This window comes from Myotis lucifugus, unplaced genomic scaffold, assembly GCF_000147115.1.
Source record: "Myotis lucifugus unplaced genomic scaffold, Myoluc2.0 scaffold_52, whole genome shotgun sequence".
In the NCBI taxonomy this organism is placed as follows: Eukaryota; Metazoa; Chordata; class Mammalia; order Chiroptera; family Vespertilionidae; genus Myotis; species Myotis lucifugus.
This window is the reverse complement of record NW_005871100.1, coordinates 6794145-6821440: the sequence shown is the minus strand read 5'-3', so window position 1 is coordinate 6821440 and position 27296 is coordinate 6794145. Positions and strand designations below refer to the sequence as shown.

The 27296-nt window shown below is 44.1% G+C and overlaps 1 protein-coding gene across 2 annotated transcripts in view; it reads right to left on the bottom strand.

Moving 5' to 3' along the window:
• The window catches only part of RAPGEF5 (Rap guanine nucleotide exchange factor 5), a 196304-nt gene that overhangs the window by 85101 nt on the left and 83907 nt on the right, over window positions 1-27296 (bottom strand). For both annotated transcript variants that reach the window (XM_023753857.1, XM_014455916.2), the window contains exons 8-9: window positions 10138-10211; window positions 5197-5322 (exon numbers count right to left, since the gene is read on the bottom strand). In XM_023753857.1, coding sequence (XP_023609625.1) covers window positions 5197-5322; window positions 10138-10211 — 200 coding nt within the window. The remainder of the gene's footprint in view (window positions 1-5196; window positions 5323-10137; window positions 10212-27296) is intronic.

The following is a 27296-nucleotide window of genomic DNA, read 5'->3' as shown; positions in this document are numbered from 1 at the left end:
AGACAGACAGGGTCCCTAGGGAAAGTGTCTCCCAGCATGGATGTCACGTACATTATATAGATCCTCCTTTCTGCAACCTGGAAATCAGGAACTCGGTTCAGGAACTACTTTCTGTTGGTATTTCCACTGTCCCAGTTAATTAATACACGACACAGCATAAACTACATCTCAGGAAAAAGTTTCAGTTGTCTGGTAGATAGTGCCGTTGTATTCCAGAAAAATGGACCCGTAGCTAAATACAGTTACTCCACTGATAAAATGTGAACAGTGTATAAGCTTTTCAAATCTGAGTTAGGACTCCAACTAAGCAAGCACCTTTGCATCCCTTTTCCTTTGGACCTTCTCACACCTCCCCCCACCTTTTTAGTAAGTTATCGTTCTGACTTTCCTGCAGGACTGTCCTCCAAATCGACCCCTTTTCTCAGGACTATCGTGATTCTAATCCTCTTAGCTTCCGTCCTCCTCTCAGTCCTCCCTCCAAAGGTGACCGCTGAGGCCATCAGACTGAGTTCACTCCCAGCCCAGCTCTGCTTACTCACGCAGCTGCCTCAGCTTCCTAATCTGTCAAACACCAGCTCAGACCGTGTGGGTCAGGAGAGCGCCCCTAAAGTCACGGTTCATTCTGAAGAAGGAATACACATCATTGCAGCAAATGCCAACCTTTGGCCAAATAATCCAGTTTATTCTGGGGCTTCCAGAGATTCTCGCCGGTTACGGTTTTGTCAAGGTATCTGGTCTAAGAAGAAAGTTCATGTAGTCCCCACACTGTTGGCGAGAACCCCATCGGACAATTTGTTAATGAGATAAATATCCTGTGCCGTAGGAGACATACTGCAGGAAAACAAAGCAAGGTGCATGTCTCATGCATCTCTTTGGCAAAGGAGACCAACCATTATTGCAATAAACAGAAATTTTTGTGTCTACACTGTACCAAAAAACCTTCATACAAATTCAAAAAATGCTGAATATAAAATAACACACACACACATATGCACACCCCTTACCAGCCATCAGATTCTGCAAATTTCACCACCTAAATCTTATTTCTCATAGTTACCTCCCTGGTGTAGGCTCACATCTTTCAACGTGACTCACTACGATAGCTTTCTAAGGGTTCCCTCCAAAACTTTCCTCTCCCTCACTCAATTTTTCCTCTAGAGAAATGTGAGAGAGATCTTATGAAGACCACATCTAATTATGCCACTTCCCATCTCTGATGGCTTTCTTTTGCCAGAAAAGCAAGTCTCAACTCCTTAGGTTGGCTTACTGGGTCTTTCATAGTCGAATCCTAACCTCTCCTTCATCCCACTGCCTTCTTTCCCCATGAGTCACCCAGTGCTCAACTCATGTGTCTTCCTGCTGGTCCCTCTGCCTAAAACACTCTTCCCCATCCTGCCTTTCAGTGACCTTCAGTCATCCTACAAGGTCAAGCTCAAAAGTTCCCATTTGGTAACACATGCTCCCTCCTCTATTGATATAATCATAGAATTAAGAAGAGGAGATAGGATGCCTATATAAGAAGTAATTTATTTAAATAATTAATGACTAAATGTTAATCTCACTATCATAATATTTAGAAGAAACAGCCATTTTCTGGCCCCTTCTTAAAGTCCTCACATAATTTTCAACACTTAGGAATAAATGCGGGGTAATTTTGCCTACAGCTAGTTCATAGAAAAGAGGAAAACCAGGTGCTTCCTGAGAAACTTGTGATAATTATACATTTCACTTTTTTCATTTCAGAAACACCCTGGCAAAAGCTCAGAGTGAAGCGTTTCTCTAATGGCATGCATTTATTATAATCATGGCATTTATTATAATCATGGCAAAACTTAGAAATGTCTCCTCAGGAAGCTCGGAGCCCCTTCAATTTGCAACAAGACCTACCAGCAACCAAAGCTTTATTCTACCAATTTCATGTCTTTCTCTATGCAGTACTACTTCAAAGTAGCTTTCTCATGTTGGCACATAGGTATAAAAAGGGATATGGCGTTCCAGAACTGGGGAAGCAATGCAGTTGAGTAAAAAGAATGACTCGATAGGCAACTGGGATTCTAACTCGGATGAATTTTACGGCTATCTCCTGAACCAGCATTGGCCCAGGAATAGTAGATGAGGTAGATGAAGCATTTTAAAAACATTTAAAAAAGGAAATCTGTATGTCATTTCAGGCTTTGCTATTGTTATAACAAGAAGAGGAAACGGCAGACCTGGGTTTACATTAAGTAAACTGTAGTTTCCTCTGTACATGCTGTGTGCTCTAACTGAGTTTTCATGAGTAAGAACAGATGACGGCTATTGAAAAGAAAACAAGGGCAGGAAAAAGAAAAATGCTGCACCCACCACATAGACACTGTGAACTCAACGTGCAAGTACAGGGATTGATATACTGAATGCTTAAAACTTAAAAGAGTAATATAACCTACCAAATGGTTTTTATTACTAATAAACTATTACAAAAAGTATAAGCATCTAGTATCAAATAATCCATTTAGTGGAGCACCCAATGAATATCAGCCTTGAATATGGAAGCAACTGGATAACCACACCTGGATAAAGAAGATGTGGTACCTGTATATAATGGAATATTACCTGGTCATAAAAAATAATGAAATCTTACCATTTGCAACAGCATGGATGGACCTAGAGGGTATTACGCTAAATGAAATAAGTCAGACAGAGAAAGACAAGTGCCATATGATTTCACTTATATGTGGAATCTAAAGGTTACTATAAACAAACAAACAGAACAGTAACAGATTCAGAGATACAGAGAACAGACAGATGGTTACCAGAGGGGAAGGGAATTGGGGGTCGAGGTGAAAAAGGTGAAGGGATTAAACAGTACAAATTGGAAGTTACAAAATAGTCATGGGGACATAAAGTACAGCTTAGGGAATATAGTGAATAATATTGTGATAACTATGTATGGTGCCAGGTGGGTACTGGAAATATTGGGGAGAATGCTTTGTAAAGTATACGATTGTCTAAGTGTGTATATTAGTTTCACACCTGAATCTAATATAAAATAGTCTTGGATTTCAACTGTGATTGAAAAATTAAAAATAAAAACATTTAAAGAAAAATAGCATTGAGAGCTGATTAGTTCAACTGGTGTCATCCTATAGGAAGGAGAGTGCGGAATGCCTCCCTTTACATTCACCACCAAGGAGAAAAGCTCCTCACCTTTCCTCACTGTCAGCTTCAGTAGGAAAAGCCTACAGAGAAAAGGCCTTAATTCCCATGTTTATTTAGACACCATCTTTCCTCCCAGAAGCACCAACACTTCAGCTGTTAGTGCATCCCTGTTATGACATCATGCGAGAAGTAAAAAAAACAAACAAACCCCCAAAAAACCTTTGTGTTCTATTTTACAATCTTAAAATGAATGTTTGAAGATGACAGAGTAGATAACATAAGCAGTGTTACAAATCTCCTACCACTAAATTTCTGTCTCAAGTTAAAAGTTTTTACCATTATTGGCACCAAGTTCATATTCCTATTATGACATATTCAGAGGGCATTATGTTCTCAATAGCTCTAACTCTAGTATTCTGAATTGAACTAAATATAAGTCAAACACAACACAGGTACCTTTTAAATAAGCATAAAGTTGTATGTGGCCTTAGGCTGATGATTTCTAATCTTGGTGAAGTGGTACTCTACTGTTTGTTTGATTTTAAAAGATCTTGCCCTATGCTCAGGTAATCACTGTTCCACTGAATTGAATATGCAATGCATTATAAAATATATCACTCATTTTAAGGGCCAGTTGGAAAGAAAAATGTCACACCTAAACTATAACATGCTTTTATGTCATCATTCATTAAGACTCATCCTGATTTCAGAGATGCTAAAAGGTGGGAGAGATGTGTATCTTGAAATCAATGAAGTAAGGGAGATGAAAACTGTTGCTCTTCTAATTAAAATTTATCAAGAGGAATACTGTTTTTGAGAAATTTAAGCCATGGGCTGGGATATTCAAATATGCTAAGGACATAGAAGGGGTTAGGAGTCAGTCTGATGTTGTCAACCTTCAGGGTGCTTTTAACAATGTAAACAAGTCCCTAAACTTTTCAATGGTGCCTAGCAAAGTGAAGGCTCCTGAGATCTCCATTTGTCAAATCAAACAGTCACCCCTGAAATAGTTCTGTTATGAGGCTCAGAAACTGCGAAGTTATCTGTCCCTTGTGACACCAGTTGCTATGATCTGAAGTGACACTGTGAGAGGTGTGGTTACTGCACTAACTAACCAGCCTGCTATGCCGGAACATGCTCCTCTCCTGCTCAGTGAAAGCCTGGCATTGGTATTGACGGCCTTGGAGCAGAAAAGGCATGAAGCGCTTTTTCCCACTTGGAAAGGGTGGAAAATAAAATTCCAAGGAAAAACTAAAGTCAGAGAAAGACATGTGTATAAGCACTGAGGAATTTTCCCTTCATGAGCAACCCTGGCTAGCTCAGCACCGAGAGTGAAGTCTTACAAACAACAGCGAAAGTCAACAGACAACAATGTGCAGCAGAAGAAAGTGGCTCCATTGTCTCCCGGCCATGACGGCAGTGGTCTCGGTTCTGAGGCTCAATCTGAATGACTGCTTTCAGGGGAGCCGGGCACAGCGGCCCTTCCCTCCAGTTTCACTATGTGCGGACAATATAGCTCTTGTTGGAACACAAACATTCGTAAGACCCTGGGAAAACTCCCTTCTCACTCTCCCGCTGGGTGAGAGCCTCTACAATCGGTTCTTCTCATCTTGTCTATTTCTAGGGACTTAGGATACATTTGTTTGGTAACTAGAACCACCCTTGTCCTAAACATAAAAGGTACATGTTCTTTCAAAATTCATATTCCACAAACTTTCTGATGGGATGAAATTCCCAAAGTGAAACTTGAAAGCCATCCGATCTGGACTATATGTAGACATGCGATCATAGCTGCTTACATGTGTTCTTACATTTCTACACGATTTACTTCTGAGAAGAGTTCTCTTATAAACCCAGTGTCATACACCACTGGCCCGGAGCTGTCATTTTTACTAAGGAGGATGCCTTTGGGGGTGGGGTAGGGGGTGGGGAAAGGGGAACATAAAAAGCCAAACCTTAAGAAATTTAAAATAAAAAGTTCTTTCCTTCAAGCATACAACCAGGCAGAAACACTTTCCACCCTTTCAAACCTGCACCCCCAAGAGGAAAAGGGCTTACGTGTTCAGATTTGTCCTGTTCCTTTTTGTCCGTCTGCAAAAACTGACAGTTCTCCCTCGCCAGCTTCTGGACCAGCTCGATGCGCCCGATGTCCTCTCTCTCCTGAAGCTTGCACATCACCCCCGCCTTCAGAGTCGGAGAAAAGGCAAAGATGTACTTAAACCCGCAGTCCCAGGACATGACACCGCCTCAGAGTTCTCCCTAATGCACGCTCATCTCCTCTGTCGCCCGGATCCAGTCATGGTCTTGGTCAAAGAGCCGGCCTTTCCCAGATTGAAATTGTATGATTTTAGTCTAGGAACGCCACTCCAAAAGTCTCACGGTGGAGAGCATGGATCGGTCTACTTGAAGAGAGCGAGGGCAGAGCAAACTAAATCATTTGCTACTAACGTGTGCTCCTGATATGCCGCTATTTGTTCCTGACAGCCTGTTTCCTGTTACATAAGCAAAGCCTAGCAAGAAGGTTAAAAACTCATGGGAAAGTTAGCCAGGAACCACTCTGGCAAAAAGGGCGAAGTGATACAGAGTTCTAAAAATAACAGGACACAGCCTCCTAATGTTTTAGCTCCACCAGATCATTCCATGTACAAATACACAGTTAACAAGATCACAAGGTTTTTTTAAATTTTTCCCCCCACGACTGGAAAGTTACTATGGGTTATTAGCAGAAGATCCCCAATGTTGCATAAAATACAGTGGAAAAGTTTATTAAAAATAAGCTGGAGCCCTGGCTTGTGTGGGTCAGGGGTTAGAGCGTCAGCCTGCACATGAAGGGTCGTGGGCTCACTTTTTGGTCAAGGGTATGCATCTGGGTTACAGGTTCGATCCTCAGCCCAGGTTGGGGCACGTGCGGGAGGCAATCAATCCATGTGTCTCTCTCATATTGATGTCTCTTTCTCTTTTTCTCTCTCTCTCCCTCACTCCTTCCTATCCTCCCTTCCTCTCTAAAAATCAATGGAAAAATATCCTCAGGTGAGGATTAACAAACAAACAAAAAAATCTGAAATAAAGGGCTTAAAATTTCATCAGGGTTTAGAAATGATTCATAAAACATATTTTTTATTACGCCAAAGTACCTGAGTAATAATAATATGGAGAAGAATCTAGGACTTTGATTAGACAAACAATATGTTTGTTATAACACAGGTTATGAATTGTTGCTGCTCAAATTCTTTACAGAATGCTTCATATTGACATATCAAGACATGATTTAAAAAATAAATCTAAAGTTTTCTTAGCAGGAACAGCCCAAACTGGAATTTTTGTCTTACCCAATACAGGATTTAAATAGACTCAGCAACATAACCATGGTCTTAACACTTAGTGATAAAGGTACCCATTCTGTTGAGTGGCATCAGAGAAATGAGACCACACATGCAAAGCAATGGCTAAATCTTTATTCCCAGGGGCAAGGACATCTACTTAATCTAGCAGGTTCTCTGACAACGAGGAAGGAAACAAAAAAAAGTCCATGAAGCAGCCTGAATAACCAACTCCCAGAGGTCAGCAAGTGGAATTCCTCCACCCAAGTCAGAGATTTATATTTACAACATCCTCACAAGAGGTATTCCAGTTCCTGTCCAAGGTTGGACAGGCATCTGTTTATCTTAGGGCAGCCTGTGCACTGTGGAGAGTCAGAGTTCTTGGAAAGTCCCTTTCACACTGGACAAAACTCTCAAACCTCTGAACTTCAACCCATTTAGGCAACTGAAACTCTGTTTCTTATTCAATATGACAATTTTTCAAATATTTAACTACCCATATTTATGATAGCCTCCTTTTAGCATTATGTATATAATATATATATACATATATACATATACATATATATATGTATATTAATATATATATTATTCATTGCTCCTATTCATTATATATTATACATTATATGTATAATAATATATATATTATTCATTGACTCTTTCTTTCATTCACTCTCACAATAGATTTTATTTGAGCAACAATCATGTGCCAAGATCAACCATAGGTCCCAGGGATATAGTAGTGAACAACAACTACTCAGAGAAATGTCTACAGCAAAATGATGAACATTATTTAAATATTTTGACATTTAAAGGAATAAGTTTCTCTTATCTAGAAAGTTCATTTATGTCGACCATCTGTGATTTCTTCTCTCTCCACCCACGTCATCCTCAGTTGTAAATACTGTCCGGCTAGTGGAGAGAGCAGGCTGGTGACCCTGCACCTCAGGCCCCTCGCCCTGGGTGTCTGTTCAGTAGAATGAGGGGTTAGTCCTCATCCCTCTGCTCCTGGTGGGTAAGAGACTGAAGGGCACGTGTGGGGTTGGGGCAGGCTGGGGTGGTGCACAGGAGAAAGCACCCTGGAGCCATCACATTTGGCCGCGGGAACGAGCCCGTTACCTCTTCTCACCAGCACAGGCTCACCAGCAACTGGGCTAAGTTCCCCGAGGCTCCAATTTGAAGAGAGAATCGTTCCTTCTGTGTGTGGGTCCCTTATAATATCACCAACGAGAAAAGGGTGGGACTGAGTGGAGGATATTTAAGAAACCTTGACTATTTGGGGGTTTCTGTGTAACATGAGTTTTTAAGGAACTCGAAACATTCTTCGTATCATATGCTTAGGATTCTACTAGATACAGACTTTTTCTTTCTTAAGGAAATATTTTTATTAGAACCTGATACTTGGGTACACAAATTATGTATTTTAAACACGAAATGCTGTTACTTTTTTTAAAAAAATGGGTTTCAGATTGACTTATTTCATATTGATAATGAAATCATCTGATGATTTAAAAAGGAATACTGTTGTCTTGATCTTCTGGTTTCCACATCATTCCTAGATGCATTTTCACAAGATAATCAGTTCTAAGCAATCCCTACAGAACACTTATTATCAAAAGAGGCTTCTTCATTCCTGGAGAATATTTAGCCCGGAGAGATGCCTACACGTCCTCTGTCATTCTGTAAGGCGGTTCTCTTTGGAAGTGCCACACTGAACCAGAAGTTTTCTGGAGCTCCCTTTCAGAACTCCATAATTTAGTGATCCAAGTCCAAAAACCTATGAATTTATTAAGATACTTTAGGAATGTTGCTCTGGCAGGAGAAGCAAGATAACTAACAGCTTTCGCTCTAGACGTTCACATGACTACTTGATTTATTGATGTGAAATTAATTATAAACAGTTTACCTAACACTATTAGGCCAGAAAGAAATTAATGTGTAAGCATCAGAAGAGTTATTGAAGAGCCTCACTTCAAGGTCTGCTTTGGAAAAACAAATCTGTGTAGTGTATAATTAAAGCTATTCGTGATTTTCAGTATTTGAGGAGAGAAATGTGTTGAATGTAAATGAAAAGTCTGTTTCCTTTATAAATGGAGTCATAAAAATGTTGGGCTCATTTTTCAAAATGAAACTTGGGCAGGATTTCCTTAGGAAAAGCTACGACGATAAATGAACCACCTTTATGACAAAAGGTGAAAGGGCACAGTTCTATGTCTGCAACATGTTCTACATTATTGTACCTTTAAAAATCACTTAGAAAAAACAACATGCAAAAACTGCCATCCAGGGAAAATCAGGATGGAAGAGTCCGCCTCCCATGAAGCACGTTTACAATTACAGAATGCGATTCCATACAAACCCAGGGTATGCGAACGGATTCTTATCGATTATTACGTAATAGATTCATTTCTTTAAAAATTAAATCTTGAACAGAATTTCATAATAAAATGAATAATTTTTTTTCATAAAAAAACTTTTTGCTCTTCTAAACAAAAGGCAGAAAATCCAAATGACAGAATAAAACACTGATGGGCTGGGATGATATACCACACCACTCAATTGTCTGTACCTATTTCCAACACAGACAATATTAAGAATTCTTTCCAGGAAAATTCAGAAGACAATTAACAATAAGTAACATTATTACTATTATTATTATTATATATTATTAGTAATATATTAGGGAAGTAAGTATTCATTTTCTCAAATTTCTCCACAGAAAGGAAGAAAACTAAGAAAAATTTCTTCCTGATTGGGGTAGAAGAATATCCTCTTTGATAATTGGGAAGGACCAAGGAGCATTCAGAGTGAACCTGCATTTGAGAGAAAGAGTGCTGGCAAGGGCAGGTTCGCAATGCCCAGATCATCCCTAGGACAGGCCTGGACCACCATGCTGGGCATCTCAGGGCCTCAGAAATCATCCAGTGCCTCCCAGGCCCTCACTGTAGAGGTGAGGCAATGCAAGTCCAGGGTGGGTCATTCCACTGGTCCTCTTCTTTTGTGGAATTACTGGTGTTAACACAGGACATTGGGTGGAAAGACCCATCCTATACAAACACTATGTGATACTGCAGCCTGCCGGAGCATGCTGGGAGCAGGGGAGAAGGCAGAAACCATGATTACATGGAATTTATTACTGTGATTTCCTTCAAATATTTTCTTAATGTAATATACTCATATACTGTAATTTTCTCTTCTGATGAAACCATATATATAAAAGTTAATATGCAAAGTGTCCCCTCAGGAGTTCGACCAGTAGTTCAATCACATGCTATGACATGCGCTGACCACCAGGGGACGGCGTGGAATGAAGGAAGGCCTTTGCCAGCAGCCAGGAAAGGGAGGCCCGGCCTGGCCACGCCCAGGCTGTGCTGTTAGGTGAGTCTCCTGGGCCTCTCCGTGGGGTGGTCTGCCCCAGGGGTCCCCTTTCCTGTTCCTCACCACTTTCCTTGCTTTCTCTGGGAAGTGGAGTATGTCTCCCTACCTGTGTCTCCCCCATGAATAAAATTATAAATGTGACTTGTAGAGCCTTTTTATTTTTGGTGAAATGTCTTTTTATGAGAAGAAGTACTTTATTCACATAATGTGACTATTTTTCCAAAACACAAAACCTGCACTCTCTCACCTCTCTCAACACAAAGAAAGGGGCCCTGAGGGGTTGTCCCAGGGTTGGTCCTACCTGAGGATCTGGAACACCGTCAGCTTCCGCCGCAGGCACGTGCTTGTCACTGCTCTCCTCGTCTTGTTCAATTGCTTAAATAAATAAAAAAGAACAATGTTAAGCACATGCAGCATCCTCAGAAAACCGCGTCAGATCATTTTCTAGTAGCAATTGGACAGGGAAAAATTGGTAGGTGGATTCACAACATGTAAGTATCGGTACTATTACTTGGATAGAAAGTTTAACCAGTGGAACTGGGCACTTTTCATATACATCTCATTTATTAAATCAAGGGCAATGGGAAACTTTGATCTCATTCCCCTTTTCACCAAAACCTATCAAGCAAGACATCATCATGCCAGTTTCATCCTTCACCCAACGGGGAGTTGGGGTGTAGATGAAGGCTTCTATGAAATCCATGTGAGAACGTCATTTTAACGTGATTTTTTTTGGCTAAGAGTTTAGTGTTATATAATAAAGGAAGCACAGTATTGTATATTTGGGTTGCTCAATGCACTGTGACCACAAACTTCTGAACCGTGAAGCCTTGAGTCCACCTCGTCTCCCACATTCCCCCAGCACCTCCCTATCCAAGTCCTCATCTCCCTTTCTGTGCTGGTGCAATAACCGCCGACCACAAAGCCCCTGGTTCCAGCCTCTCCCTGATACAATCCAGCGGGGGCATACCTGCTAAAATAACCAGTCTCAAAAAATGTAACAAGTGCCATGCTCTGGCCTGTGTATTGCTTATCTTATTGAGTCCGAACTCTGTTCATCATTGGAGGTCTACCTTGAACTCTCTAACTTCCTCCTAATCTCCAACTTCACCCTGACATTCAACACCAAAACATATGGTACCCAACTCTGATGCAGGCGCAGTGATTTCATTATTTTTCTCCTTATACAGCTTGCTCTTCCATTTTAACCAATATTTGTTGAGCATCTATGATATGCCTGGCACTGGGTTATCCCTGTGAACAAGACAGATACACCACTGACCTCATGAAATATACACACTAGCTGGGGAGATAGCCAATGAACAATAACCACTACTACAACTAATAATAACAACAACAACAATAATTGTAAAAAAAATACAATGGAATTAAAGATCATGATAAATGGGGGAATGGCAGAAAACCAGGTGGGAGAGGTCATCTGGAGAGGAGGCAAGGGGTTGGGATGCTTCTCAGAAGAAGTGATATTTGGGCTGAGACCTGAAGGCTGAAATGGAGCCACCCATGGCAGGCGTGAGTGATGTGACAAGACAGTCCCGGAGAGAGTACAGACCATAGCAAATTCAGATTCTAGCCTGAACATGGGGAAGCACTAAGAAATTTAACATTGGGAATTGCATGATTCAACGTATATTTTTTCGAAAGTTCTTTTTGCCTTCTTTGTGGAGAGTCAGACTTATGAGAGTCAAGACAGGAGGCAGAGAGACCAGTTAGGTGACTGTGCTCTCATCCTGGCTGGGGAGGACATAGGCTCAGACCAGGGAGGGGCAAGGAGCTGAAGAAACATGGAGGATTTGAGTTGTGTTTTTAGACAAAATGGACGCGATTTGCCGATGATTTGATTACGGGGGGTAGGGGGGTGGGAGTGAGGCAGGGAGAAGAAACAATCAAGGATGACTCCTAAGTAGAATGAGTTATTGCTCATATCCATCATACCATTAATTCTTTTTGTCCTCTCCATAAAAAGCAGACCCAAAAAAGCCCACCCAGACCAAAAACATACCAACCCTGCTGCCCGCGAGGTCACCCACTGCACTTCTGGATTGAGTCTTTGCATTATTTTATATACATTTAAATATGATGCTTTCTGCTCTGTATTTCTAAAAATATCACCTCATGTACCTTTTGCTTTTCCCTGGCTCTTATGCCCGCCTAAACATCGTGCACACAGGATGAGTTCTGCCACCACTGCTGGGATGAACAATTCCTCCCCAAGTGACCAAAATGGCATGGCTTGACTACACCTACTTACTAAGTCCTGCCTTTGGTACCTATTCATGAAAAAAGAGGGGAGGGAAATTCTGTTAAACTCCATGGATACCTAGGGTAACTCCCACCAGCTGAGCATCGAAAGGCATGAACAGTGAATGTGGGCAGAAGCTGTTCTGTTTCCAGCAAAAAGTTCCATTCATGCTCATTCAAAGGCCCCCTGTTGCTACTGTGGTCCGATTAGGAGGAAACTTAAGAATAAAGAAAAACACATTTTATCTGCAAAACTGGAGGAGAATACAAAGGAAAATATGAAATATAGAATAACATCCACTTAAAAATGCAATGGGCTGGAGAAGTAAGGAACTCCACCTAGTTCTACCTTGAACTCCACCTAGTTCTACCTTGAATTAATATAAGAATTCTTTCCTCATCCCATAATGGGGGGTAATTTTCTTCGGGGGAGGGGGCAACCTGATACTATACCCATGTGAGACAACTTCATCCACATGAAGTACCAGGAATACCTTGGCACTTAATTTATGCTTCATTTGAATTTTTGTTCCTTCAAGTTTAAGTGTTGATGAAAGTGAAGAAAATCAAATTTTGGATTTTTTGTAACCTATTAAGTTTGTTTTTAAAACAACAATGCTCTGGGGTAGAGTCATTTCTTTTTCTTACCTTATTATACTAAGAAACTAGTGACCCAGTGAGCAAAACTGCGCGAGTCCTGGGACGGGGCCAGTGCCGTGTGGGACTCCCCCAAGTCCCAGAGTTCCCCGATGCACCTCCTGGTCAAGACCCCGCTGGCACCTGCGGGGACTCAGTGTCAAGTCCCTGCCTATCCGTGTGCGCCTCGCCATGCATGCAGCCTCTTGGTGACTGGTCATTACGGTGTGATGGTGTCATGACCACGGGCTTTTTATAATATAGGATAGGACATGCAGAACAATGATAACAATGTCAGGATTGAGAGTTAACACTATCTTTTGAGTTTTAGGCAAAATTCTTTTTTTTGGGGGGGGCATAAATACTCACCTGAGGATATTTTTTTCATTGATTGTTTTAGAGAGAGTGGAAGGGAGGGAAAGAGGGGGGGAGGGAGAGAGGGAGAGAGAAAGAGAGAGAGAGAGAGAGAGAGAGAGAGAGAGAGAGAGAGAGAGAAAGAGAGAGAGAGAGAGAGAGAGACATGGACTGGTTGCCTCCTGCATGCACTCCAACTGGGGGCAGAAAGGGATGAGTATACCCGCAACCCAGTATGTGATGTGCCCTTGATCAGGAATCGAACTCATAACCCTTTGGTGCCCTGGCCAACGCTCTAACCACTGAACACACCAGCCAGGGCTAGGCAAAATTCTCAATACACATAAAGAGAATCAAGGGGAAAGAGGTTAGCACAAAAGCATACTTGGGAGGAAAACCCAGTCCTATAGCTCTAGCTTCTCCCCAACAAGTGCTGCATGTTTTTGGTCACATCTTTGAAGACCTCAGTATTTGTTGCCCGGCATTACACTTTGGTTAACAGAGCAAAAATCAGACACACAAGCAAGTTAAGGGACTTGGCAAAGGAAACTCAGCCATGGATCTCAATCAACATCATGAGGGACTCTCCAAGGGCTGGTGGACTCTCACCACAGCGCCCTCCTCATGAAGAGAAGACCTCAGTCTCTTCCAACACAGAGACATCGTTTTCTGGGAAATACTGAAAAATTATGACTCCAAAAATGTATTTTAGCCAGTGGTTCATATATACTAGTTGAGAACAAAAACTTAATTTATAGTGGCCTTTTTAAGGATTTACGATTTCCCCCACGAAGTCTCACGTGTGAAATACATAGTCAGCTAAAAGGGAGTGCTCTGTGACCCTTTAGTACGAAGATTAATGTCAAGGAATCACTAAGGAGGCAGCTTCTCTCTCCGTGTCTCCTACTGGTGCGGCTCATGTGGTAGGAGGGGGAGGAAGCAGCTATTTAGATTTCTGAGCTGAGTTTTCTTCTTTTATCTGATCAGAATAAGAGTGGGCTGGGAGAGATTTCCTCTGCAAATATTGATTCTGGGACAGTTCCCTCCAGGGGAACACGTACACGGGAATGACAGCTCCTGGGACCTGGGAGGCTCGAAGCCTAACTCTGCCAACACAAATCATTTCCTTATCTCTCAACACACAGAGTCTAAAAGCAAGAAAAGGCCTTTGAAAATAACTCACCACAACAAAAGTCATGAGCATAAGATCAAAAAGCACATATTTTGAGCAGTGAACGTGAGAACCTACATGAGAACTAAGAGTGTATGTGGATTAATTAGCTCTAATTCACAGAAGAGCACTTAGTTTAAATGTGCCTATTGGTAACTCAGCCTCAAGCAGGGCAGGGGGCGGGACAGTTGACAGCCTCCAAGAACCGAAGGGCTCACCCGATAGCACTTTCTTGTTGCCTTGAGGACAACAGGTATTTTCTCCCTTCCACTTCTGAGCGATTGCTAAGAAAGCTCTCCTAATAACCCCACTAATGATATCATTCAAACGCAAAGGGGATCAATGTCCTTTCAAAGTGATGCTTATTGAATTTCTGCCGATCAACTTTGTACAAGTAAGAGCCACACGAACAATGAGACACACAATGATTACAAATCACTGGGGGGACTACAGTTGTTAACAACCGAAATTATTATTTTCAAAATCAAACGAAACTATTATTTTTCTAAATTTACAAACCAAAAATTTCTGGACAGGCAGTTAGCATTTCGCGTCTCAATGTGAGAAATCAGCAAACATAGTTAAGGAAAATAACTGTTGAGTATTTTGCCAAGAATTAAAGTTTCGTCAATACGACAATCTTTCGCCTGTGCAGCATTTACAGGGAGAAAGCTCTTTCATACGGGGTCTCATCTGATGTTCCCACACCCTCACAGTCGGGCAGGTAACACCCCCAGTCTACAGATGAGCTTCTGTAGCCTGTCCCCGTCCTCCACATAAAATGTGTGTATCTGTGGCAGTCAAGTCTGTGTGGTCCAGGACAGAGCAGAATAGTGCTGGTCAAACTGCACATCCATTGGTGTGGACCTGCGTTTCTTTTTTCTTTGGTTAATCCTCACCCAAGGATATTTCTCCAGTGATTTTTAGAGAGAGTAGAAAGGAAGGGAGAGACACAGAGAGAGAAACAATGATGTGAGAGGGACACACTGATTGGTTGCCTTCCACCAGGGGTTGAGCCTGCAACCGAGGTACATGCCCTTGAACCCGGGAGGGACCCTTCAGTCCGCGGGCCGACGCTCTATCCACTGAGCCAAACCAGCTAGGGTGGGACCTGTGTTTCTGTTCATGTCTTTAATGAAATAGAATAGAATGCAATAGAAAGAATATAAAACATGTTAAAAATCAATGCATCGCCACTAGTATGTGTCACAAATGTGGATGAGCTGTGTACAGGTCAGGCTCTTTTGCCTGTTCTGTGGGTTGTGGACACAAACGTGTTAGGAAAACACAGAGGTGTTTCTGGACCCAGTTCCTCATTATCTAAATAGCCGGCTATTTTTTTGTACCATTCCTGGAGCAGGGCCATAATATTTGTTTTAGGAGGTCCCGCCACAACACACCACCCACATTCAGCAGGCGGTACATCCCCTGTGGGATGACATAAAAACGAGCTTGCGGCAGGAAATGCTGATAGAGGGTGTTCAATGTTGGTTACCAGGAATATAATCACAAGTGCTTCAAAATGCTCACATCTTTGCTGTTCTTTAAAAAGTAAGGGAACCCTGGCTAGTTAGAGCATTGGCCCACCCACTGAAGGGTCCTGGGCTCGATTCCTGCTCAAGGGCAGATACCTGGGTTGCAAGTTCGGTCCCCAGCCCCTGTCGGGGCATGTACAGGAGGCAACCAATTGATGTGTCTCTCTCACATAGATATTTCTCTCTCTCTCTCTCTCTCTCTCTCTCTCTCCCCCTTCCACTCTCTCTAAAAATCAATGGAAAAAATATCCTTGAGAATTAGAAAAAAAGAAAAAAGCAGCAGTTGCAACCTTCACTTTATGACTCTTTTTAGTGTTAAAATCTGAAAAATAGTGGTCAATGTTCACCATGGAGAGGTGCCATAGAGTATCAGAATCTGGCGCATCCAGGGACGTTGGAACTTCACTTTGAAAGCTGACCTACGACCACTTTATCTCTGTCCCAACCATCTTTTCTCAGCCCCAGTCTGTTCCAGCCTGTCAGCTGAACGTGAGACTGTTGTTTTTAAACTCTCTTTTCTTGGTCCTTATCATCCGTGAACCCTCTAAAGACGCAAGCTTCCCGCAGGCTCTTTCCCGGGGATCTTATCTGTTCCTGGGGTGTCAGCTTGCACCATTATGTGGGCGAGTCCCAAATCTGCGTCTCCATCTCTTCCCTCTTCCCCGAGTTCCAGGCCCACATCTCCAGTTACACGCTGAGTGTGTTCATTTCGCAGACCATCCGTGTCTGCCATGCATGAGCTGCTATGACGAGTCCAGTGGCACAAACTCTGTCCTCAAGAAAGTCACCTGTTTAACAGGGTGTGAGGACACAGAGGCCTGACATCCACGCAGCGCCTTCGAGGCAGCCCACCCGCATCCTCCTCCTCCTCCTGGGCTTGGTGCTTCAGATGGGATCACCACCAGGCATCGCCACAGTTTTTCCTCTTCCCCAGTCCTCGCATAAATCTGTCCCTAAACCCTGTCACTTCCACCTCTGAAGTGTCTCCACCCCCTTCCTCCCTGCCACAGGCACAGCTCATGACCTCACCCTGTCACCTGGCCAGCCTCTCCCTCAATCCATTCATTGTCCACAGCTGCCCAGGCTCCGCTTCCAGAGGCCAGTCCGATGGTGGCACCCCCACCTTCAGACTGCGGTTTCTCCCCACTGAGGGAACCTGAGAGGCACACAGGGAGCCCAGTGCTCCTGGTGCAGGAGGGACTCGCCCAGAGATGTGCAAGTTGAGCACCTCAACACTGGGGGTCCCCACTTTATTAAGAAACACTGGCCAACATTCAGGCTGAAGCTCACCAGGCCTGGAAAGCCAGGCCATCTGGGCTCAGACTCCATCCCCAGATGCATCTAACAGTTATTGGATTTATTTCATATAGAAATCAAGTTAAATGAGATCATATGCCTGTTATCCCCAAATGGATGTTTACTTCCCAGTGATGTTTTAGGACAGGTACATGGTTGGCCTTTTCCTTAATCATATTCCCAGTGCTATTATGTTATCCGCATTTTACAGATGAGAGAACTGAGGCTGAGAGATGTGAAATAGCTTGGCCAGAACAACACGGGAAGAGGAAGTCAGTGGATGAGAGGGTCTTATTCTTTATCTGCTCCGATATGCTATGAACATTTAAACTGTCTAACTTCTGAGGGGAGGGGTGGGATAGGAAGAGTGAAACCAAAGAACATATATACTTATATGTATAACCCATGAACAGACAATAGGGTGGAGAAGGCCTGGAAAGCAGGGGGGAGCGGGGTGAAGGGGGGTCAATAGGGAAAAAAACGGGGACATCTGTGATACTTTCCAAAAAAGATACATTTAAAAATAAATAAAACGAACTGAACAGCAGTGAGACTGAAAAGACAGAAAACAGGAGGTTTACTGTACACAGTCTAAGAACTGACTTGAATTTCCTACTAGGCCTTCAGACTCTTGGAAAATTCGGGCCACAATGACCTACTCATCCTACATACCCCCTTCCCTTCCAACGCTTGCCCTGCTTCATAACCCACGGGTTTACAGAGAGAAAATAACAAACGCCCGCTGCACGAAAGAAATGTATAACTTTTATTAACATGTGTGTATAGGTGTGCTGATGTTCTGAAAATTCACAGCAACATAAAGAAGCTATCGTGAGAAGGCTAAAATCAGAGGTAGCTGAAAAACTGCCACCGCCCCATTAGATTCACCGCGCCTGCACACGTGGCTGGAGGCAGCTCCAGCCACTGAGCGCGGCCTGGCGGCCTCCCGGCTGGCTGCCCTGCCCGCATGATTCATACCCCTAGGCAGACAGAATTCCATTTCAGTTCCATGTCTCTGTCTTGTAGCAGAGACCCTTCCAGCTCCCTTTCCTTCCACTTCTTAACAGGTTTTCACATTTAATACACGTGCAATCCACGGAAAAGTTAGTCAACAGAACAATGATAATGTGTATCCTGTATCAATTCTTTCCATTAGACCAGAAATACACTGAGTGGCCAGATTATTATGACCACTTGACGTTTGTAGGCAAATTAGCTATAATTTCCTGCTGAAGTTGCTAGAGGGCCAGATCATTATAAACATCTGAATAGCACAACATACCTAATTATCGTTGCTGATCAAGTTCATCCTATCATGTTGATGGTGTATCCCAATGGAGATGGCTTCTTCCAACAAGACAATGCACCATGCCATGGTACTCGTATTGTGCAGGAGTGCTTTCAAGAACATGAGGGAGACTTTACCTTGCTTAGGTGGCCCCACAATCACCAGATCTCAAGCCAATTGAGCATTTGTGGGACGAAGTTAAAAGAGCCATCAGGCAGCTGGTTCCACCATCAAATCTAACAGAACTGGACAGTGCTTTTCATCAGGCATGTTGTCAGATTCCTCACATCACCTTTCAACATCTCGTGGAGTCAATGCCAAGAAGAATCCCTGCAGTATTGAAGGCCAAAGTGGCCCAACGAAGTACTGATGGGGTGGTCATAATAATCTGGCCGGTCATAATAATCTGGCCACTCAGTGTACGTGCTCTGTAGGCCAGCGCAGTAAAGAGCTAATCCATACTTGTCCCAAATAGTCCATTTGTTTGCCCTTCTTATAAGGAAACGTACCAGAAAAAACCAAACACGTTTCCTTTTAATGCAAACATGGCTTGTACATGATCCAACTAAAATAAAACCTCAATTAAAAAAATCAAGTTAAGCTTAGCTATCATTTTTCTTCAACATTTTTTACTAAGAAACAGAAAAGCCTTAGTTTTCTAAGTGCCTTTCGAGGATGTTCTGGTGACAGGCAGGTTCAGGTCCATCTGCTGTGGTCACCCAGTAAGGACCAGTAGCAGTGATGCTCAGATGCCGCAAGCCATGCATTTGAAAAGGTCCCGGTGTCCTCTGCTCCTCCAGACACTTCCTCTCAGGAATCCAAATTTACAGAATTTTAACTCAGGGGGTAAAAGAAAAGTGATTTCTGATCCTAACTATATGTGCCAACATGAAACTGCAAGCTTTGGCCATCTCATTTAACTCTCCTAACCCCTCACCAGCGCCGCCCAAACAAGCAAGCCCCAGAGCTATAAGCCATCAGCTCCTTTTTGTTGTTGTTGTTAATCCTCACCTGAGGATATTTTTTCCATTGAATTTTTTTCCTAAGAGAGTGGAAGGAACTGGAGGGGAAGAGAGAGGGAGTGAGGGAGAAAGAGAGAGAGAGAGAGAGAGAGAGAGAGAGAGAGAGAGAGAGAGACATCGATGGGGGAAGGAGAGAGATAGAGACAGAGCGAGAAAAAGAGAGAGAGAGAAACATCAATGTGAAAGAGACACGTCGGTTGGTTGCCTCCTGCACGTGCCCTGACTATGTCCAGGGATCCAATCTGCAACCCAGGTATGTGCCCTTGACCGAGAATCGAACCTGAGACCCTCTGGTGTGTAGGCCGATGGTCTAACCACTGAGCATGCCGGCCAAGGTCATCGGCTCTTTTAGAATAAAAATGAGCCTCTGGAAGCCACTGAGTCGTAGCAAGTAACCACCGAGCAATGCCAGCCAAGGTCATCAGCTCTTTTAGAATAAAAATGAGCCTCTGGAAGCCACTGAGTCGTAAACACAGCAGTTCAGGCCTGCACACAGCAGGTCAGGTGTGCACACGGCAGGTCAGGTGTGCACACGGCAGGTCAGGTTTGCACACGGCAGGTCAGGCCTGCACACAGCAGGTCAGGTCTGCACACAGCAGGTCAAGTCTGCACACAGTAGGTCTACACACAGCAGGTCAAGTCTGCACTGATCCCCTTGTCAAGTAAGGTTTTATGGTAGGCAAGCATCTACATTTTAAAAATAACATTACAACCTTCTGCCACTCATACGATGCTCTTCAGATTTTTTTGTTTGAATGTTCAGCAATTCTACTGCTACATCTTCCCTTGACATGACAGCAGGATTCCTGGCAGAGGAACCACCAAGAACTCCCTGAGAGACCTTTGTGTTTGCAACCACTAGCAAAGGATTGGTTCAGTCAATCAATCAATCAATGGAGGGGGCAGCCCAAGAGGAGACCAGGAAAGATTTGAAAATTTCCCTGAACCCTCACCTAAAACTAACCTGCTGGACCTTAAAGGAATTTCCTTTTGTTACACATTTGGCATCCTTCCTACACTATTTCTAGTACTTGACCTTTGTCAGGTTACGTCAATTCACCAAATGTCAACTTCATTACTTGCCAGTGGGTGATGATAAGCACTCTCCACAGGACAGCGTGGGAAGAGAGGATGGATGGAAGTGCTCAGCCAAGGAGCTACTTTCGAGTACGAAACACGGTGACGTGCTTTTTACTTCTGCATTTCATCTGTGCATGGGAGCTTCTTTCTAATCAGACCCACCTCCTACTGGGGCAGAATGGAAGACGGGATGTAAAAGCAGAGTCATTACTACTTGTATTCCGACACCCAAGGCAGAACATTGTAGCAAGACAGGCTTGGAAGGGCAAAAGCTGTGGAAAGACGTCCTTCCCTCCGCACATCAGGAGCCGGCTCTGGGAGGCTCCGAGCTCTGTCCCACTGAGCCAGGGTGTCCCCTCGGGAGGCAGTTGGGACAGCTCAAGGCTGTCCCCAGGTTGCTCCAAGTGGACCTCGGGGAGGAGATGGGTAAAGAGGCAGCAGAGACGGGAGGTCTGAGCCATGGACCCCATCTTCCCTGGCTGGGCTGGGCTGGGCTTAGGCTCTGAGCTGATGAGGACCCTGAGGGCGGGAGTGGAGGTTCATGCCCAGACTGAGCGTGGCACACAGAGGAGACTGCCCGGAAGTCTGCCCCAGCTCGCCGGGGGCCCAGCACACTCACAGCAGGTCAGCAGGGAGCACGGTAAGGCTGGGGGAGGCCAGGGCAGCTGCTTTTTCCTGAGTTGCTCTTCTCTCCCAGGATGGGAAGTTTGCAAGGAATCAAGCGGTTTTTCTACTTGCCCTGAAGACAAAGGCCAGCAAAGGAGCCAACCCTCATCAAGAGGGAGAGGCTGGCTAGAGCCTGTGACAGTTCACAACCCCAGCAAGAGGCAGTATTGGGGGGGGGGCAGCTGGGAAGTCCCAGAGAGCCTGACCCCGCCAAGATGGGCCCCTGACTGCCCCTGCAAGTCCTAAGGGGCAGCAGGGACTAGCACGGGCACCCCTGCAGAGCCCAGGGGAGCCCAGGGCACGGTGGGCTCCAGCGACTGAGAGATCCCAAAAGGAGGATTTAAACCAGGCCCAGGCAGGAGCCACGTTCTGAGCAGACCATTTTTCACAAAAACAGTTAAAATCAGGAGCAGCTAAACTGCTCTCACTGGCAGTGGGAGCAGCGTGTGAGGACCATAGACAGCCCAGCTGCTGAGAATGAGGAACACGGCATTTCCCATCTGCATTTCAGTGTCGCGAATAATCCTGAGCACCTGCCCCATGACCATTTTCGAGTGTCAGACCAAGTCCTTTAATGGCTCACAAGACAAAACAATCTTATAAGATCAGCAGATAACAAGCTAAGCCAAATATGTTTGGGGGAAAAAGTTATGCTACAACACTGGCTATTAGCCAAAGCTATTTTCATAGCATCGCCCAAGGCTCTGAGCCGTTATTTCCTCTCACATAAGTGAAAGGATATGTATTTTGGATTTTCAAATAAAATAGACAAAATGGAGGTTATTTTAGCCCTTTATGAGGGCTTTCTTCCTGAAATATCAAGGTAATAAAACTGCATGAGGGCAGGCCCCAGGGAAACGCCCTTGGAGGGGCCTGGACCATTCAAGTCAGTGTGATCTTTTGATAAGACTGTCCAGTTGGTTACAAGACTAACCTTGGAATTAGTTGACTCATGCAGGCCTGACATTACCAGCAAAATGAAACAACTTTAATAACTTGGATTTAGGCACACATGCTAATCCTGAATTTGAAGCCCTTTGTTAATTTCAGTGACAGTGCTGAGAGGACTGGAGGGTATGAAGGTATGAGGTCCCAGGGACTGAGCCCACAGCCCAGGTGTGCCACTCCAGCACTGTGAGGCCTGATGGTGGAATCTGCCCCTTCCCGGACCAGACAGGGTAGTTATGCCACTTCCTGGGACCACAGGCTGCTGGGACAATGCCCACCCCCTTCCCTCGGCCATCTCCACTGTCAGCAAGAGGTGTCCTGGCCTGGGCTTATCGACACTCTCCCTTAATGCCCCCTAAATGAAGGATGGGGGGGCCTGCTTTCTTACCAATCGTGAAAAGTTTGTGTTTGCTGCATAAGGCGCCCTTTAGACAGAGGAGAAGGTCCTGCACTTAGCTCCACCTTCGGAGATAAGATCTAGAAGTGGGTCTTTTAAACACACGAAAACAAAACTGAAAATCAAAAGGAAGAAAATGAGAACATAGAAAACTAAGTTGGCCATTGGATCTGCAGGCTTTGCGCCCCATTGCAGTTAGAGGGGAGGAAAACTGGCAACATTTCTAAAAACTACCATCTGTTCCTAAGGTTACAGAGATAACCCCAATCTCAAACGTGTCAGTCATTTCTTCTACCAGAAAACAATAGCAGGATAAGGTGTAGACTTCCTCAATCGATCTTAAGTCTTAAAGCGAATGTTCATTTTTATTCACTGTTTGCATTTTCAATAAATAGAAGTTAGCCACTTTTTGCAAAAAGAGAACCAGACAAGCCTTTAGCTCCATTGACTTGGGATCTGTCCACAATTTACAAGGATATGGCTTTGTTCAGGTGCATTTATTTGGAGCCAGGATTAAAGTCACTTCCTTTTAACCTCCCACCCCCCATGTCCTCCTCCTAATTTTAATACAGAAACTTCAGTGAGAATGTTCGCTTACTCCCGAGTCTTCCCACCAAATAAAACCTGGTAATAATTCTCTTCCTTTATAAAGCTTTTACTGTCAATGAGAACTTTGTAATAATTCTGTTATCATTCCCATAGGAAAATCTCCTTTCAGGTAGAGAAACACTGAAAAGTTAGGCAGTTGTCCAATAAATGAGTAAATAGCAAAAGTATAATATTTCTCATTCCCCTACCATGCTTAGTTCATTAGCACAACACCCTTCATAAAACACCAGCCGTGCCCAGCCGGTGTAGCTCGGTGTTTGAGCATGGACCCATGAACCAAGAGGTATCTGGCTTGATTCCTGATCAGGGCACATGCTGGGGTTGCCGGCTTGATCCCCAGTAGGGGGCGTGCAGGAGGCAGCTTATTGATGATTTCTTTCCCATCAGTGTTTCTATCTTTCTATCCCCTTCACTTCCTCTCTCTCTAAAGATCAATAAAAACATATTTAAAACACACACACACACACACAAAAACAAACAAACAAACACCAGCTGGCTCCCTGAGACTGCAAATCACACAGACCTTGGTATGTGTCGGTGAAAGCGGGCAGCTAAATCACACGGGGGTAAAGTGGTTATAATGCAGATGCCAAGGCCTCCATCCACACTTAATTGGGGGGTGGGGGGGGCAGAGCAGGGATTAGCACTATTAACAAATACTTCAGGGAACTGCTTTGCAAATTCGACCTGGAGACCACTGCTTTGGGAAACACAGTTTTATTTAGTCAAAGAAGAATTTTGATATAGCTTTACAGAAGGAGAGCCAGGATTATTTTTAAAAGTATGTAATCATCTTCCAAACAAAACACTTATATCAAAAGGTACTGTTTATGCAGAAGTTGTTCCATGCGAACCTTCTCTGACTCCTCCAGGGTCAAAATTTCTATCACCAATCTCATTCCAAATTGCAATCGCTGTATTAAAATGAAGTCTTTTTATAACCTATCTGAAAAACGCAAATCGCTAGAACCAGTTTGTTTAGCCACCTTCAAGGAGAATGTCTGATTTAGAAACGATCGAATATTAAGTGTTCATGTGTCACTTACTGGAAAGACTAGTATGTGAAGTAAATTTCACTTTTATCAAAACAGCATCAAGGCACTCCGCAGAATTCGGCTGAATCCAATGGCAGGCTTGGCGTTATGTACCAGGGAGCGTTAGCTACTTCTATCCGCACACACTGTGTTCGTGTCATTTTCAGTTTTACTGAGAACGGCTCCACTTTCATGGCTGTTTATACAATTAGACTTTTAATGTGACGAATGATGGACAATAGCTGGGTCATATGGCCAAGACCAAGATTTCCCTGGATAGCTCTTACCCCTCAATACAAATGACAGCAGAAATGTTCCCAGGGGTGTGTGTGTGTGAGGGGGCGGGGAGTTATGTGTGTGGGGGGGGGAGTTATGTGTGGGAGAGTAAGGCCTTTGCAGGACTTTTACTTAGGAAAAATGTCAATGAAATGAAAACAGCTCAGAAAGCAAATTAAATGAACAGCAGTTATTATTCCTAGATTCGTATTGAATAGGCAGAGATGATTAAGAAGAGCAAAGCTGTCTCGCACTTGGTGTTGAGGACATGGCCTGCAGGCCTACCGTGGCACTCCCGTCACCATCTGAACCTGACCTCTTCCTTTTATAAAAAAAAACTAGATTTTTTTTTATAAAAAAAAATCATGCACTAGAGGGGAGGGCATCTCTCACCCCGGCCTGCCCCCTCTCACAGTCCGGGAGCCCTCAGGGGTGGCAGGTGACCTGGCGATCAGGGGAAGGAGACGCCCCCATCACACCCATGCTGCTGCCACTGCCGGCTGTGCAAGCCTTGGCAGCCGCCATCCGAGGCTTGCCTGTGCCTCAGCCGGTCCTGCTTGCCTGAGCCTCAGTCAGCAGGGGGTTCAGGAGGACCCGAGGCCCCCAGCGGGGCTGAGGGGACTGGGCATCACTATCTTGTGGCTGTGAGCACTGCCATCTTTGTGAGGGTGTGATGGTCAGTTAGCATATTCCCTCTTTATTATATAAGAGGAGGATGGGAACAGGACAAGAGAAGCCAGTGACGTACCAGAGTGAGCACAGGCCAGCGTGGGAGTCTGAGTGTCTGACTACCAGCCTAGGGCACCGCATTCGGGTAGGAGACTGGGCTCAGCAGACGGCAGAATTTCCTAACTTTATAAAAACAGCATATGGCCAGGATTCTTCTTCTTCAGGAACCCGAGAACCCCTGAGCCGGCAGCCTCAGAGGGGAAGCTGTCCCGTCCACCATGTGTTAATGACACCCATTCGTTGCCTCAATCAGCTAATCAGCTCAACAAACGTAAAACCTGCATAATTATAGAAAGGGGCCCTGATGGCATTGCCGGCTTCTGGTGTGGTGCCCACTTGCCCAGCAGGGCGGGGACAGGATCGCTCCACCGAAAACAAAGCACTGTCCGCCCTGGGGAGCTGGGATGGGAAGGGACTTAATTTGTTAGGGACGTCGAGCCCTGCCAGGAAGTTTCACTGTGGAAAAGGGGGTACCTGGGAGATCTCCGTGTTTATGCTTTGAAATTTAAATCAATTTAAATATAAATTGCTCTCCTTTCCTGTCATTATGAGAAAGAAGTAGAATGTGGGTTTCGGATCTCTGGTGTGCAAATGGTCATTAACTTTCATCTGACCTTGGGTGTAGAACTGATACTGCATCTACGCACAGGGTACACTCATGACACTCATTTCGTTTCCTCACAGAAAATAGGTTCCCAGGAGCTGCGATGCTGGAAGCCGCTTCTCCAGTGAAGAGAAACCGTGGTCCTCCCTTTCACGCCTTTCTCCAGCCTCACACCCACCCCCAGCTCCAGACCTCAGGAAACCTGCTCTCCTGAGGTCTGGCAACGTCGATGAAACAGGCAATAAGAGGTCAGAGTCCGGATGATGTAAAGTCACTATCCAGGACCACATAGACCCTGGCCTGGGAGCCCTCACAACCCTGAGTTCAGGGGCCTTCAGGGCTCATTCTCCTCCCCGGTATCTGATTCTCTAAAATAGAAACAAAACCCCATTTAGAGCAATAATTACCTTCGCCTAATAAGCACTGCATACAGCCACCGAAATGCCCTGCAGCACGTTTTTGAAAGCGAAGGCCTCACAAACCTTCCATTCTCGAGTATACTCTGTTGTGGTTATAATTATTCACCTCCTTGGCACATCAGATTCAGTTACTATCTTAACAGACACGACCATGTTGAAAGATGAAAAAGACAGTCATCTCGCTTTGCTAATTCCCTAAATTCCGAACAATCCTCAGGGTTACAGGAGTCCAACCAACTTCCTGGACTTGATGCTCTTAGCCCTCTCGCTGCTCAGGAGCAATCAGGGCAAAGGGCTGTTCTTTTGTAGGACGCCATTGCACGGTTATTTATCATTTCGACTTAATAGCTCTAATTACAAAAGACGGTGTCATGGGATTTTTTTTAAAAAGGCAATTTTCTTTGCATCCCAGTGGGAGAGTTAGGAAAAATTTACAGAGCATCTGCTGCGTGCATTTTCAATTGTTCCTGGCCTTTACGGATGCTATTATTTTCTCAGTTGTAGGAGTTTTGCATTTTCAAGTATTACTTAGATTTACACTGCACTGGGAATTATAGTTTCAAGACTCTTGTTCTGGTCTTATACCATTAAAAAAAAAAGGAAGATACAACCTTTCAACCACTGAATTGACTGCTGGTCAGTAAGAACAGGCATTGAATGGGATGCGAATGTACAAAGTCTGTTAGCAAGCAGGGGAAGAACAGTCTCGGGAAATGTTAGAACAACGGGTTATTATAGCACCGCAGAAGGCGAGATTTTACAAGCTTCAACAATAGGCATGGTGTCAGACAGAGCCCTCTCTTCCAGGGAAAACATCCTAGACCAGTGGTTCTCAACCTTCCTAATGCCGCGACCCTTTAATACAGTTCCTCATGTTGTGGTGACCCCCAACTATAAAATTATTTTCGTTGCTACTTCATAACTGTAGTTTTGCTACTGTTATGAATCGTAATGTAAATATCTGATCTGCAGGATGTATTTTCATTGTTACAAATTGAACATAATTAAAGCAAAGTGATTAATCACAAAAACAATATGTAATTATATATGTGTTTTCTGATGGTCTTAGGCGACCCCTGTGAACAGGAGTGGTTCGACCCCCAAAGGGGTCGCGACCCACAGGTTGAGAACCGC